This window comes from Sinohyriopsis cumingii, chromosome 2, assembly GCF_028554795.1.
Source record: "Sinohyriopsis cumingii isolate HCF-2022 chromosome 2, ASM2855479v2, whole genome shotgun sequence".
NCBI classification, from domain to species: domain Eukaryota; kingdom Metazoa; phylum Mollusca; class Bivalvia; order Unionida; family Unionidae; genus Sinohyriopsis; species Sinohyriopsis cumingii.
Window position 1 is genome coordinate 138,718,324 of NC_142962.1, and position 14,994 is coordinate 138,733,317.

Genomic DNA, 14,994 nt, shown 5'->3' on the forward strand with positions numbered 1-14,994 from the left:
CAAAGTTTTTCTTTTCAGTGAATCTGAAACAGAGCCACCAAGTAAAAAGAGTAAAGTCTTCGATGAAGATAATGTTAGTGAGAATTCCTGTGAGACACTTACATCAGAGGAGGTATGGAAAGAGACACTTATTGTGACTGTTATAATTGTTTCAACCATTCTCTTGGCAATGGTAAGATAGCAACATTAAAGACATGGCTGGGATGATCAGAGCTTTTTTTTAAAATCTCAATGGTGTTGCAAAATTAGAACAACTGGTGCAGTACTTTAGCTGTGAAGGGTTTAATTGATCCATTCACTGACTAGAATAATTGTTGTATAAATTTTATCAGGGTTCCCATGCTACCGAGAAATTGGGAAAAAGTCTGGAGAAATGATCATTTTTTCCCGACCATGAAAAGTCCATGAATTTTGCAAATATTGACGAAAGTCAGGGAAAAATCTGGGAATTTTTCTCCACAACTTGATGCCAGAAACAGTTACATAATTGAGTTGTAACTGAACAGATCTTGAGTTAAATTTATCGAGTTCTAACCAGAATATTAGGAGGTTGCAGTATGGATCATTTGGGTGCTTGCCATACATATATTTGTTGAGACAATCCAAATTCTCAGTGGATTAGATTTGTATAGTTGCCTTTTTGTTTCACAGCTCGATATCCATATATATTTTTTATAGAAGGTATGAAAACCAGTCTAGAATTACAAGAGGCCAACATGGTAGTGTTAAAGCATAGCCACTGAGCAGATGGCTAGTAAACTTAAACGTTAAATCGAGTTATACCTGCATGAAATCGATATGAAATTTTTTTATTTTCTCAGAAATTGCAAGTATTCAAATTGTTATGTCTTTAATCTGCTAAAAGATGATAAAACTAATGCATTGATGAAATTTGAGCTGATATTAGCAATTTCGATTGCTAGTCACACAAGAACACAGAATCTCACAACTGTCGTTTTCAAATGTTTTAGAAAAATTTTTAAATGAAAGTCGTATCCTGGTTGTAATAAATATACAAAAACGAAAGAGCACAAAATTCTCTATATTTATTCTGAGACCAGCTTCCAGAGTTTTGTTGTATCACGTGACTACCATGTTGACATGTGCTCTTTCATGCAGGGAGCATATGAAGCAGGGAACCAGACTACTCTGCTTGATGAATCAGACTGGCCAAGTTTCTTGTAGTTGTTCTTGAGATAAATATGTTGAGAATTATATGTTCTTTCTAGTTTTTACAAAAGGTATCAGACTTTCATTTAATATAATTGAAGTTTTGTACAACAACAGTAAAGAGTTTGTTGTTGATATCACGTGACTATTGGACTTCCGATGTTGTTGTTTGAGATTTGTGAAGTCATATGACTATGAACGCAAATGGTGAGTACCAGGTCAGGTTTCATCTGTGCTGAGTTTCATCTAGTCTGTCAGCGGATTAAAGACATAACAATTATAATACTTGACATTTTTGAGAAAATAAATGATTTTCCTATCAATTTCATGCAGGTATAAGTTGATATAACAGTTTAAATTTGCTAGGCACACTGGTAAGCTATCTTACGGTGGCGGCAGATTTAAAAACAATTATATGTAATTGCTCTGAACCCACACACCATCCTAAATGTCCAAATTTGAAAAATGGGGTAGGAATATTTGGAGGAAACCCAGATTAGAAAAATATCAATTTTCTGAGCTGAACTTTGGTGCGAAATTATTTCACAGTGACATGTAGCTTGAAGCATTGGTTTTAGATCTTAAATGGACCACAGGAGAAATGGGAAATTGTCGTCTCTATTATTATATATTAAGAAATGATAAGAGCCCATGTATCAATGCAGGTTTGGGGGACTGGTTTATTAAATTACAAGAAAACAAGTTGATTTAAATCAACCCTTTTGTAAATGTCTTTAAATGATGGAATTTTTAACCAAATCGCCTTAAGGAGTTTAGATTGGTTGAAAAATATTGTTTGAGATTTTATTGGCACACACATATTCAGGGTTAAAATTTTTCTGTTACAAGATAAGATTCTAATACTTTGCATTTATTGGTTGGGTTTTTTTCATATTGTGATAGGAAATGTTTACTTTGTATAACATGCACATATATTGCTCACGAATTCTTTTGAATTAAAGGTTTGAAAGGAAACAAAATAGTTTATGCTCATTATGTTGTTTCCACGTAGCAACATAATGCAGGTCAGCAAAGTAAAGTTAGAATTTGTATTCTGTACATTGAAATGGTTTTAAATGCCAATTTATAGGAATATAGTCAGATTTGTTTCAAGTGACTCATTTTGTGGTTTTGTACATTATTGTCTTTCCTGACATATATGTTTTGGAGAGTCTTGAAAGAGAAGCATCTTCAGATTTGGAAAATGCATGTTTAATAATCCAAAATGTTCTTTAATTCCATTCAGTAATGGTCATATGTTAACCTTGAAAAAATTAATTTCATCCTGGAAAAGACCTGGAAATTTATATTTAGAAAAGCGTGGGAACCATGATTTATATTCTTTTGCCATGTCAGTCATCGAACAGTTATATTGCTCTGGTGTCCAAATGGTTAGAGCATCCCCCTCGGATGCGGGAGGTCTTGGGTGCAAACCCTGGCCAAGTCATACCAGTGACTTATAAAAATGGTACTAACAGCTGATCACTAGGTACTCAGCATTAAGAAATTAGTGTTAGGACTGGTCAGCCTGGTGTCAGAATAATGTGACTGGTGGGACATGATGCTACATGTCTGCAGCATGATGCCCCAGTGCTAGATTTCACTATAAACTGTCACACTGAGGACATCGTAGCGATATGGCTGAAAATTTTTTAAAGATATGTTAAAAATCTCAGTCACATACGCATGCATTGAACAACAATTGTCACTAAAAACAGATCCATAATTCGTACTCAAATTTCTTAAGTTTATTGTTAAGAACATATTGTTGGAAATGCTGATCACTTTTCCACCATTGACACCTTTGTCATCGAAAACAGTTTTGGGATGTTTTGGTTTAAGCTTTTGTTTGAGTATGGGATCAGCATGCAGGCCATGACTTCTGGTTCTCAACAACAAAGATTTTATACACATGACAAAGCTGTTGCAGATGTGACACAGATTTATTGACACTTTATACAATCGGCCCTTGTGATAAATTTACATGGCATGGTCTGGTACTGATCTTTCAGGGACTGTGACTTCACCAAAATTTATAATGGGCCCATATATAAGGACTTAGCTAAAGGCTGGAAGACTATGCTTTAAACTGATGTAAAATAATATAGATTTTCTATATTTTATTAAGTTTCAGCTTAAAAAGGAGAAATTTCGAGACCAAATTTTAGCTCTGTTGGTTTAAGACCGAGAGTTGATGTGATGGGCTTGCAGCCATCAGCTATTTGTCAATTGTCTTTTACAAGCTGTTTATTATTGCTACCTTAAACTAGTTGGAGGAAAGTCATGAGACATAAAATACAGTTACATCCAGAGGTCTACTAGGCCTAGATGAAAATGATGAACATTCAGTATGACCAGCATGGCTGAGTCTTAACTATCATATTATTACAGATACTTCTGAATGGATGATCATATTGACTTATTGTGTTTTAACCAAAAGACTTATTTCAGACAGTCCCAAATCAAAAGGCCATTTTACAGAACGTTATTACTGCTCCACCAGAATGGATGGCAATCTTGCCAAGGGGTTTTCATGAAAAGACTTCTTAAACATGTAGATGGTACAGGATGCTGATCTGATGTTCAAAATGGATAGAGTTTTAATTGGTCTTAGATGAAAATGGTGTAAATAGGACCTCTCAGTATATCAGCTACGGTGTTTATCATGAAATCCTATGACATTTCCTCACTATGTAGTTGGTCTTACCGATATAATCTGCAAGATGGCTGCCTTAAAAGGATGGCTGTATTGACATGGTCTTTTCATGGAGACATTATAACAACAGGTCCAGAAATGAAAATGGTGCTGATCTAACATCATATATGGCAAGAAACCACAAAGCATCTTTTATCATGGACTGTACAAAATATGTTACTCTCAGAAACCATACATTAGAAGTATTACCCCCATTACAGATATAATTTCATTATTAATGGTTAACACTTTGTGATCTGTTGAGGTCAACAAAGAGATCTTTAAGAGATTTTCCTGATTTTCACTACTTATGTCTTTAAGCTGTTATAATTGTTTATTGTAAATATACACACCCCAGGCTGAAGTTATAAGTCCCTTATCTGCCCCACCCCCCTCCATCAATGCCAGCATCTTTATTCTTTTTTCCTTTTTTTCTCATTTGTTGATTTGAGTAAAACATTTCTGCTGTAAGTGCCTATTAATTGCAGTCTGACATTATTACAATATTGTATGTACAAGTTTCTTTTAGATCTCATTATCATATTTCATTGTTTGCAATAGTATGCCTTTGTTATTCACATCAGTTACATTATAAAAATAGTATCATTAAAAAGCGTATGCTTGTTGCTAATTCCTCTTTATCTTATTACTTCTGTTTAAACCAACATGGCCATCTCAGTTACCATGCTGTCACTACTCATCTGGAAAGAATGGTGGCATTGACATCGGTTTTTCATTTGAGTACTTCGTAATTAGTCCTGAATGAAAATGGTGTGTATCTTACCACCTCTTTGTCTGCCCAATCGTGAACATGTTGGAGAACCAGACCTGCTTGATCTTAGGGTTAAGGCAAAGGTCACTGCTTGCATTTTTGCACCCGAGTTTTTCAACCTAATGACCTGTACATACACAAATGAATTTTGACCAGACTTTGTACAGTGCATCCTTCCATAATAGTCACCTATCATAAGCACAAACCTCTCAAATCCAGCCAGGGTCTGTTGTTGCCTCTTGGTTCAGTTCATCAACATATTTAACCTTTTTTTCAGAAGCCGCCGCCTTTAAAAAAAACAAAATGTTTCCATCCCTTCAGTTGGTTTTTAAGAGAGGTTGCACACTACTGTATAGTTACTTAATAAACAAATAGTGATGTGACATTTATTTCAATGTCAAATAGCCTGGGTTTCAGATTGTACTGGCTTGTGAGCATGATAACATAAAAACCGACATGAATTAATTTTTATAAAACCCAGTGTGTGAATATATATAAAATACCTAGAGTTCTATAACTTAAAAAGAAATATCAGTCATGGATTAAACTAAACATGGCATGTGTTAATAACTTGACAGTATCTGAGACAAGTTCAGTGAGATTCTATCCATGATATCCTGTTCAAATTCAAAGAACTTGAGGATGATTTGTTTATGGCACTTATCTTGGTAATATATTAGCTGGAGCATATAAGAAAATAATATTGTTATGAATGTTGGATGTTTTCAGGAATATCTTTGATGATTTTGATATTAGCAGTCAAAAAAGATCAAAGGAGGGATGAGATAGACTCATGAAATCCTACAATTCCTTTTGGCCATTTAATTATCAGTCCATTCAAGGGACTCTTCTTACACAAAAAAAAGCAGGATAAGTTTTTTAAAAATTTGGATGAATTTGGGATATGTCCAAAATACAGGTCAAATGGCCAAAACCTTCAACCAAAAAAGCAAATAAATTTTTCAGGTAAATGATTTACCTAATCAGAAAAGTGCTTATTGTTGTGTCTGTTCACTTCCCTGTTCAGTCAGAGACCTGCTAAGTGCCCATCCCATGCCTTGTTTTTAATGAACGTATACAAGTTTGCTGTTTTAATGGTATGATACCTTGATAAATATGCTTTTAAAGGCAGATTTAAATTTCATTTGAAGAAATTTTATTTCCAGAATGATGACTGGCCATTTGAGTCATTCTGTGATCTGTTAATGGCAGATATGTTTAACAGTTCTTGGGAGACCAGGCATGGTGCAGCCACTGGACTGCGAGAAGTAATCAAGCAGCATGGACGTGGAGCCGGCAAATCCATGGACACCCCAGCTGACCTGGTAATTATTTCAGACTGATTGATTCCCATGTAGATGTGTCAGATATATCTTTTTCTATCATATGATGATCCTATTTTATTTGTTTACTGATACCTTATGTACTTGCTTATAAGTCAAGTCAAACTGCAAACAACAAAGATCCAGATCTGCCATAGCATAGAGCACCTGCAGATCAGGGTGTGTTTTATTTGTTCTACTGGTTACTCCTAAGAAACTGAACAGACCCAGTTCTACCAGTATATTATGAGACAGCATATCTGGGTCTGTACAGTTTGCAGTTGGACTTCTAAGTGAATACATAGGGTATTTAGCCAGTAAAATTATATTTATGACAATAAAATTTCATTAGTGTCCACAAATCCTCAAAAGAACACTGCTGCCACCCTGCTAACACAGTTTGAAAACAAATTGTATAAAAATTATCCAAAAAAGTAATTTCTTAGGCATTACATAACTTAGTGCATCATGACATTACAATAACATTAGCCTTTTTGACAGTTTATTCTGCAGTTTGCTGCCATCAGTTTTTATCTCACGTGTACAAAGTACAGGTAACCACTTGTACTACACCTGGTGTCATTGTCTGCATGGATAAAAGCATATACATTTGTACATCCTTGCTGAGTGCCAACTGTTCTTTTCTCCTAGGTCCTAGGTAACAGTTTGGAGAGGGTTTCATGGCACCTACCCCAAGGGGAAGGGGCTGAAAGACTAACTTTGCACTTGTACAGTTATGTTTTTTGCTTGTAGTTCAGGTATTTTGCCCACCCTGTAATTATTGTGGACATAAGGAACTTGGTGAGGGGATACATTTTGATGAATTCTACAGTAATATCACAAAAGAAGGTCACTGTGGCATATATCCATCAACCCATCCATCCGACCTACCAACCATGTATCCAGACATCTGTCCATTCAGCAGCCAACCAGCAAACCAACTTGCTTCACTATTACTATGAAAATTGGTTGTACATGCATCTCATACAAGTAACTCAGGCATACAAAAGGTTGGTTACTGTCACCTAATTTTCAGACTTGAATAACCTATTTATTTTCATTCATTACACCTTCATTATCTTAAACCCTCTTTCAACTAGTCATTAAAATTGATATGGGTGAAACTTACAGAGAGTAACTTAGGGCTGTTCCATTAAAACAGACATGGGATCTGAGGACAGCACTATTAAAATCATATATGCCAGGGTAGTTTGGTTTCCCAGGCTGTTTATTCAATAAAATTGCTTCTATACATGGTTGAAAGAATTGGTTTGGGAGGTCTATCTAAAAGTGCAAGCTAAACATAAGAAAAAATTTCCACTTTAGATATCCAGTCATCAAATTCATATTTTATGTTATGCTGTATTTGTTGCACGTCAAGCTTATTTCTGTTTCAATTATGTCAAACAGACACAGACTATAAAACTTTGTCTCTTTAATCAGCTTTAAATAGGTCGGGGCAAAGCCTACCATGTGACCCTGCATTGGTAGATTGACTAATCTCAAACAAAGTGAAAATCTATGTCTTTATTTTCTTAATCATAAAGAAATATAGCAGATTTCTGAATAAATCTCCTTACAAAATGAAAGTATAAATTCTGTTGCCACATTAATTTTAGTCTTATGAGACTTGGTTTGCATCATTTGGATCCGATGCAATGCGCGCTGTGAAAAGAACCGAATGTAGCCGTATTGTGACAGTAATGGCGGTGAGACATGTTTTCGACGCGGGAAGAGGTTGATCTTTGGTTGAGAAAGTAAAGCCTAGAGAAATAATTGATAGCCTAAGAGGTAAGTTCTGGGGGTTTTTTTTTCGCAAACTGATCAAAAAGTGTTAAAAGACTAGTGAAATTCCATTTATTCAATCGTTATGAACGTTGTTGTCATAGACACGTTTCTGTCAGTAAATAGCCATTATAACAATACATACTTATCTTCATCCAATTAATTCAAGATGACCAACACGCACATAATCGACAAGGGGCAATTTTTGCGTTAGTTACCTTGTGTTAACTGGTTGAAGGGACAGAAACAAATGCTTGTGTGTAATGGAGTTTCCATTGGAGATTTTAACTCCAACATGTTATCATTCCAAGTCCAGTTCCAATAGATAATTCTGATGTTTTGGAATGCAACTTTACAAAATTTGACTATTTCATGGCTGTCAGAGGAAAAATGAGATTGATGGCACTTTAAAGTTGGAATGAAAGAAGTTCAGAGCATAATAACATTGGCATTACTGTGTACGTTTGCATGAAGTATCTTATATGACACTTTAAATGAACTAGTTTCCTGAATTCAGTTGCATTAATTTTGTTAAATTACTGTGACAGTTTAAAAGAAATGTGTGTGTGTGTGTGTGATTTAGATTTATAATGTTGCTTTAAAATAAATTCAGTCATATCGCTATGATGTCTGTAGTGTGACAGTTTATAGTGATGTCTAACACTGGGGCATCATGTATTATTCAACCAATCTTCAAGTTATTTCTGCATAGTAAATGATACTATCCATACCTAATTAAAAAATAACTTTTGGTGATCTAAGTCAAAATGTGTTGGGGGATTTTCATTGATACTTCAGATTCTTAATAGGTAAGAGTTTTTATTTTCATTGGTGGTGGTCATAACCATGCAAGTATTTATTAACAATGTGATTGGTTGTGGCTTGTATACAAGTAGATGATTATTACAACTTTCTGCTTAGTATCCAGCCATCTCATTTTTTCACATAATTTAAGCACAAAGATGCCATAGTAGCAGGTTGAATTAAACATCGCTGACTTTATGTTTAAATTTTCTCTATATGCCTGTCAAGTTGCCAAACATTTGGACAGTACACTGAGTACACCAATTTTTTGGTATGTTTACCATCTCCAAACATATAACATAATTGCAGCTTTACATTTCATGCCTAATTTTTATTCACTTGAATAATTGTCATAATAAATGCACTAGTGGTCATTTTTGAGTTCACAGAGTTAGTTTCATTGTGAATCTTATGTTGGCTTTAGAGTACACTTTGTTTTGTTGGGGATTGTCCATTTTGGATGTACATTCAGGGGAGGCAGGTTTGAAGTTTGAATTTATCTGTGGGTGGGTGGGGATTGGACCAAGTAGTACATGCACACCTACAGACAAAAACTTTAAGTTACAATAAAGCCTATTTGCCTTAGCCAACAAGAAACAACTGATAGTATTTGCACACCTTTCAGTTTGTTTGTACTCCCTTGACAGTTTAAAAAAAAATGAAATGCATCAATAAAAGAAGTTATGAATAAGTGCAGTACATCATTTTCAATTGGCCAATGAGAGGGCAGTCAGCCATTCAGTATACTGCACTTACATATTAAGATGGTGTGATGATGGCCATACAAGTTGTGCGAAAAGGTTGTGAAGAGTCTTCTCTTGTTGTTTTTTTATAGTACATATATAACTGATAAGCAAATTGTTTGCAACGACTGGTGGATTAGCCCCTGAGCCCCTTTCTGGTTTCCAGGATGGATGATGGATGGCAGTAAAAACTGTGCCATCTGCATCCAGTATTTGCAATGTACAGTTTTAATATTTTTTAGAAATAATGAACAAATAAAAATGTAACTCCAAAATGTATGAAATTGGTGAGATTGTTAGAGTGAATGATCACATCTGTTGCTTGAAAACAGGGATTTGTTCATGCAAAGATGGAGACTATGTTACTAAAGAAACTCCTGTTTGATTTGAAATGCAAACAAATTGACAGTGCTAAGCAAATGCATATGTTCACACAGGGGAGGAGTTAGAAAAAAATACACCCTGCAGTGGGGGTTGGGTGGGTGTTAAAAAATGACTGTTTTCATATGTACTTAATGGACAGCCCCATATTCTCACCTAGAATAATAACTCTTATTAGGCCAAAAGTAATGATGTGACAAAATAGTTTTAGTCTTTTGGTCTGTTTTTTAATATTAAGATTGGAATGGCTGCATGAAATTTTAATTATTTGTTTACAAAATGATTGTACAGTTTTTTTAAATTTTAGATAGTACAAAATGTTACTGTCAGAAACTGAATAAGAATTTTGCCCCAATTTTAATGATAGAAATTTGATAATGGGTAATCTCTTGCAGTATTTATTTAATCACTGGATGTGTCCTTGTACCAATGCATAGCTGCCAACCCTCATGAATTTCGGGTGAATTTCACGACTTTTTCAGTGATTGATGGATTCACGCCGTAAGCTGAAAATTCACGAATTTCTCCAATTTTCATTTATTTAAAGTTTTAATAAATTAACCAATTTCCCGTTATGTGCTATTTGTGAGATTGGCAGCTGCCGAAACAGTCCGGTACTGCTGGTCGCTATATTAGTAAATCTACAACCGATTGGCACTGTTGGCCCGGTAGCAAGCATTTTAGCCAATTTTAATCTATATGTATAAGAGTAGTTTTACAAATGCTTTTGAGAGAAACTGGGGCCTAACTGGAATTTTGCTGTCATATCTCTGGTACACACAAATACACACACTCTTGAGCTTAAAAGTACTTTAACCCAACCCAACCCCCAATCAATGCCAACATGAGCAAGGCTCTTTATTCCAGTGTCTTAGATTCGCATACATTTTTATTGGTCAGTAAAGTGTGCTTCTCATTGAAAAACTTTTTTTTAAAGATTCAAAACATAGCTGCTCCTTGTGTCGTAGCCTAGATGCCATTTTATTGCCTTTTATTCCAGACAGAATTCCTAGAAAGTATCAGTATTGTTATATCAAGCAACATTGTGGTGGACCAATTGGTGACTCTACTACAAACCAACTTCTATTCATGGTGACAAATAAGATACAAAAGCTGAACTTAAGGTTACTGAGGAAGAAACTGCCATCAATGTTGCAAGCGCTGCTTTTTAAAAAAAAAGGGGCACCAAATAGTTCAATACCGATGCAAAATGGAGTAATCCAGAAAGTAGCCAACAAGTACAAAGTCAAACAGTAGTTGTTTTATTCAGGTGATGTTACTAAATTGTGCAAAAGGTCATAAATTTTCTTTTGAAGAATTCCCTGATAAAAATTTATGATAAAAGTTGGTATGTGTATGCATCTCAACAAAAGTCTGTATGAGATTACTCTGATTGCACTAAACAATCCAATTGTTGAGGGGATTCATGTTTATATGGTAAAACCAGTTATGAGAGACTGACCCTACTGCCAATCTTTCAAGATAGGTGGTCTTTTATAACAGGTTTGTAAATACAAGACCAGTTTCCAAGTTCCAGTTTCAGAGCAGTTTAAAGAAAAATAATCACAATCACTGTACATATATTCTATTTTTTATTAATATTTATTGCTAAACTACTTTATGCATTCATCTGAAAACAAAATTATATAGCAATAAAGGTATACTTTTTTCATTAAACATGAAATTGCATTTACATTTGAAGATCATGCATGCATATTTTAGCATATGAAATCGTTTCTGATTTACTCCTTTTTATAACACCCTAAATTTGTTTTACCAATGTTTAAACTGCTATTTTGCTACTGGTCTGCTCTTTTTCACTTCTTTCAGTTACAATAATTACTTTCTCCAGCATTAAAATTTGTCTTGTTTTAGGTTCTTCCATTGTTATTAAGGTACTGGGTGTTACCATTATGAATGCTCAGTTGTAATATCGAATATAAAGACGGTTCGTCTGGGCTTTGGGAAAAAATGACAAATCTATACAATGTGCATTTCATATCTAACAATTAATGACATAAAAATAAAGAGCTATCTCATCCAGAAGCAAAATCATTTACTTAGAGACAAAAATCAAAGGCTTAATTCTAAGAAGACATACAGGGATTAACTCTATAAACAAAGTGTGCAACCCTATTGTACCAACTTGAATAGACAACAGCTTGGCGACTGGATGTAATCACTGCATCATCGTGGGGGGAAAAAAATCAACAAACATGACATGCCTTCAACACTATCAATCAAATCCCTCAAACAATTCTCACTTGCTGGTTTAATAGACAGAGACCTTATTTACCCCCAGGCAATACAGATTAACTCTAAAAACAAACAATATATGCGACCACTTCCTTAATTTCAGCAATACAATGGCTAATTTGTGACATCTACATTAGCTGGGTTTATGGACAGTACCATCTGTCACTATATACAAACCAGTAGTCAGAGTCTTTTTTTTTGGTTGTTGTTATTGTTGTTATTTTTATGTGAGTTTTTGATCAGAACAATCTGACTATTCAAGCAATCGTTTTTGTGTTGCAAATGATTACATAAAGGTCAGTTGTGTCTGTCTCTGAACTTGCGATACGGTGGTTTGCAGAGCTGGACGCTGGGTCCTATTTGTACATATCAACATTAGCTACAATGGTACTGTTATAATAAAGCCGGGAACCAGGCACAGTATTGGAATACTCTACAGGTACTCTAGTCTGGTTTACAAAAGAAAATATGAAACACTATAAGCGTTCCCACAAAATTTCAGAATATATAAGCGGCATTGGATTAAATAAAGGTCTGTGGAATTTCTCTCCTTTTTTGCAATGCGGTCGTTCAAAGCAGTGTCGAAATGCATATTGTGTTAAGACATTGTGGTTGCTGCTCACCTTCAGCAGGTGGTTGCTCACAACAGGATTTACATAATAAAATTGATCTGTGCATTACGATTAAGGTTGGAAATTACAGGTGGTTGATCATTGCAGAGGTCGCTCATAACAGTTTTTACTGTAATACAAATATGTTGACAGAGTTTCCTTCAACAGCTGGTAGTTTTAAAAGCCAATCAGCTTGTACATTGACATGTTATGTCCCATGTAGATAAACAAGAAACATAGTTATAACACTAGTAGCTATTACAGGGAACTCACTATGTTCAGGATTTAAGTATGTGTGTCTATAGGGGTTATCTCCTATAGTTCAAATTTGTAAATGTGCTTATCAGTTCTTTTCTTATTTTACAGGCATCTACTCTGTGAGCCCAAGGCATTAAGATGTATGAAAGAGCTTTCTTGAAAAATATGCCAGTTTTAAAAAGATCTTATTTTGAATTTAAAAATGATGAATCCCTTAAAATTGTCCAGATGAAAAATGTTGAAAGATAAAAGGTTTACTGGTTCTATTGTTCTTTCTGTTGTCTTTGTTTCGTCAGTTTAAATTACCAGAGTACATGTTCAGAGATGAAAGTTTGCCATTTATAGATGCCATTTATTGATGTTTTCAGGATGTCAGACTAAGCATTTGTTTTTGTTGTACATGTTAATATCAAACATGTAACTGAAGTACCAATATATCAGTTATCCAGAGCATTCAGTTTTTAAAATCACATTTGCTGCCATGAGCCTGTTGCTATGATCTAGGTACATGTATTTGTTTTTGTGATCTGTAAGATGGCAAATGTGGATTTGGATACTTGGTTTAGGGTCAACACTGCTTGTGTTAGCTTTGCTTCAGATGGAGTTGGGTGCCCCAAGTGGCCGAGTGGTCTAAAGCGCTCTCCCCGTTATAGATCACTGCCATCTCACCTCTGTTAGCGTGGGTTCGAGTCTCAGATTCGGCCAGTGTGGGTATGTGAGAAAGCCTGCCAGTAGCTTCTCGTGGGTCGGTGGTTCTTTCCGGGGGTTTTCCTGGGTTATTCCTCCACCATTAATACTGGCTGCCATGTATAGCCTGCCGTGTGCTGAAAAATGGCGTTAAACCCCACAACAACAACATCAGATGGAGTTGTTATGAACAACATATTGAGTTCAAAGTTTGTTGGTTAACTTTACTGGGTCTCAAATTGCATATTCTTGACAAACTTGAATATTTAAGTGAGGTTTGGACAATTTGTTGTCTTTATCCTGTTAAAGATTGGAACATAACATTTTAACACTGATGTAAAAAAATCATTTTGGTAATATATTTTGAAATAAAGATGTTAAATTGAATGCTGTTTTGATGTATTATCTAGACCACTTCCCAGCTATAAATAATAAGTCATACAGAACCATGCATTATTTAGTAGAATATCAGTATATGGTGACCTTGTCTAACGCATTTTTCAAACAGTAAAATAATAAAATAAAGACAGTCATACATACAATTATATTTTTATAAAGGATATACAACAATACAATTTTTTAATTAACATTTTATACAATTTTTTATAGTACCTTGGTATTAAGGCCATTAGGATACAAAGTATCTAACTTATGGATCCAATAACTTTCTTTTATGAGTCTATTCATGTCTCCATGCACAATATCTATTGGCATGAAAGAAAAATCGAGTAGAGATTGATTACTGGTATTAAAGTGTGTTGAAATATTAGAGGAGGACTGAGGATCTCTATAATTTTTTATATGAAAGCAGTGATTATTCATTCTCTTAGAAACTAGTTGAAGTGTTTGCCCAACATATTGCACGTTACATTTTTTACAGGTTATCAAATAAATCACATCAGTTGATACGCAGTTAGTGTTATAACATAGAGGGGGCCCCAAGTGGCCGAGTGGTCTAAAGCGCTCTCCGTCACGGATCACTGCCATCTCACCTCTGTCTGCGTGGGTTCGGGTCTCGGGCTCGGCAAATGTGGATATGTGAGAAAGCTAGCCGGTAGCTTCTCATGGGTCGGTGGTTCTTTCTGGTGTTTTCCCGGTTTTTCCTCCACCATTAATACTGGCCACCATGTATAGCCTATCTTGTGCTGAAAAATGGCGTTAAACCCTATAACAACAACAACATAACAACAATAACATAGAGAAAATACTTCTTTTGTATTGGCGCTACTAAAAGAAGTACTTTCTCTTGTACATTGAGAGCACCAATGTCTGTTACATTTAGATGATGAAAAATATCTTTTTATTTTCTGTTTAGTTCTAATTAAAAATCTTGCAAAATCTTGGGTCTTCGACAAGCAAGAATTGGTTTATTTTTGTAATGTGTTTTTACGCTCTTTTTATTTGATAAATTTAGGAGATTCCAATATTTATTAATTATAAGGCCTGTATTATATAATGAAGGATTATATTGTATTGTGAAAGGAATTATATTTTTATCTATTTTACATTT

General features: G+C 34.8%; 1 protein-coding gene across 1 annotated transcript in view; it reads left to right on the top strand.

Moving 5' to 3' along the window:
• LOC149805925 (TATA-binding protein-associated factor 172-like) overlaps positions 1-14,994 on the top strand; it is a 182,310-nt gene that overhangs the window by 21,243 nt on the left and 146,073 nt on the right. The window contains exons 7-8 of the mRNA XM_089950707.1: positions 19-112; positions 5,804-5,962. Coding sequence (XP_089806833.1) covers positions 19-112; positions 5,804-5,962 — 253 coding nt within the window. The remainder of the gene's footprint in view (positions 1-18; positions 113-5,803; positions 5,963-14,994) is intronic.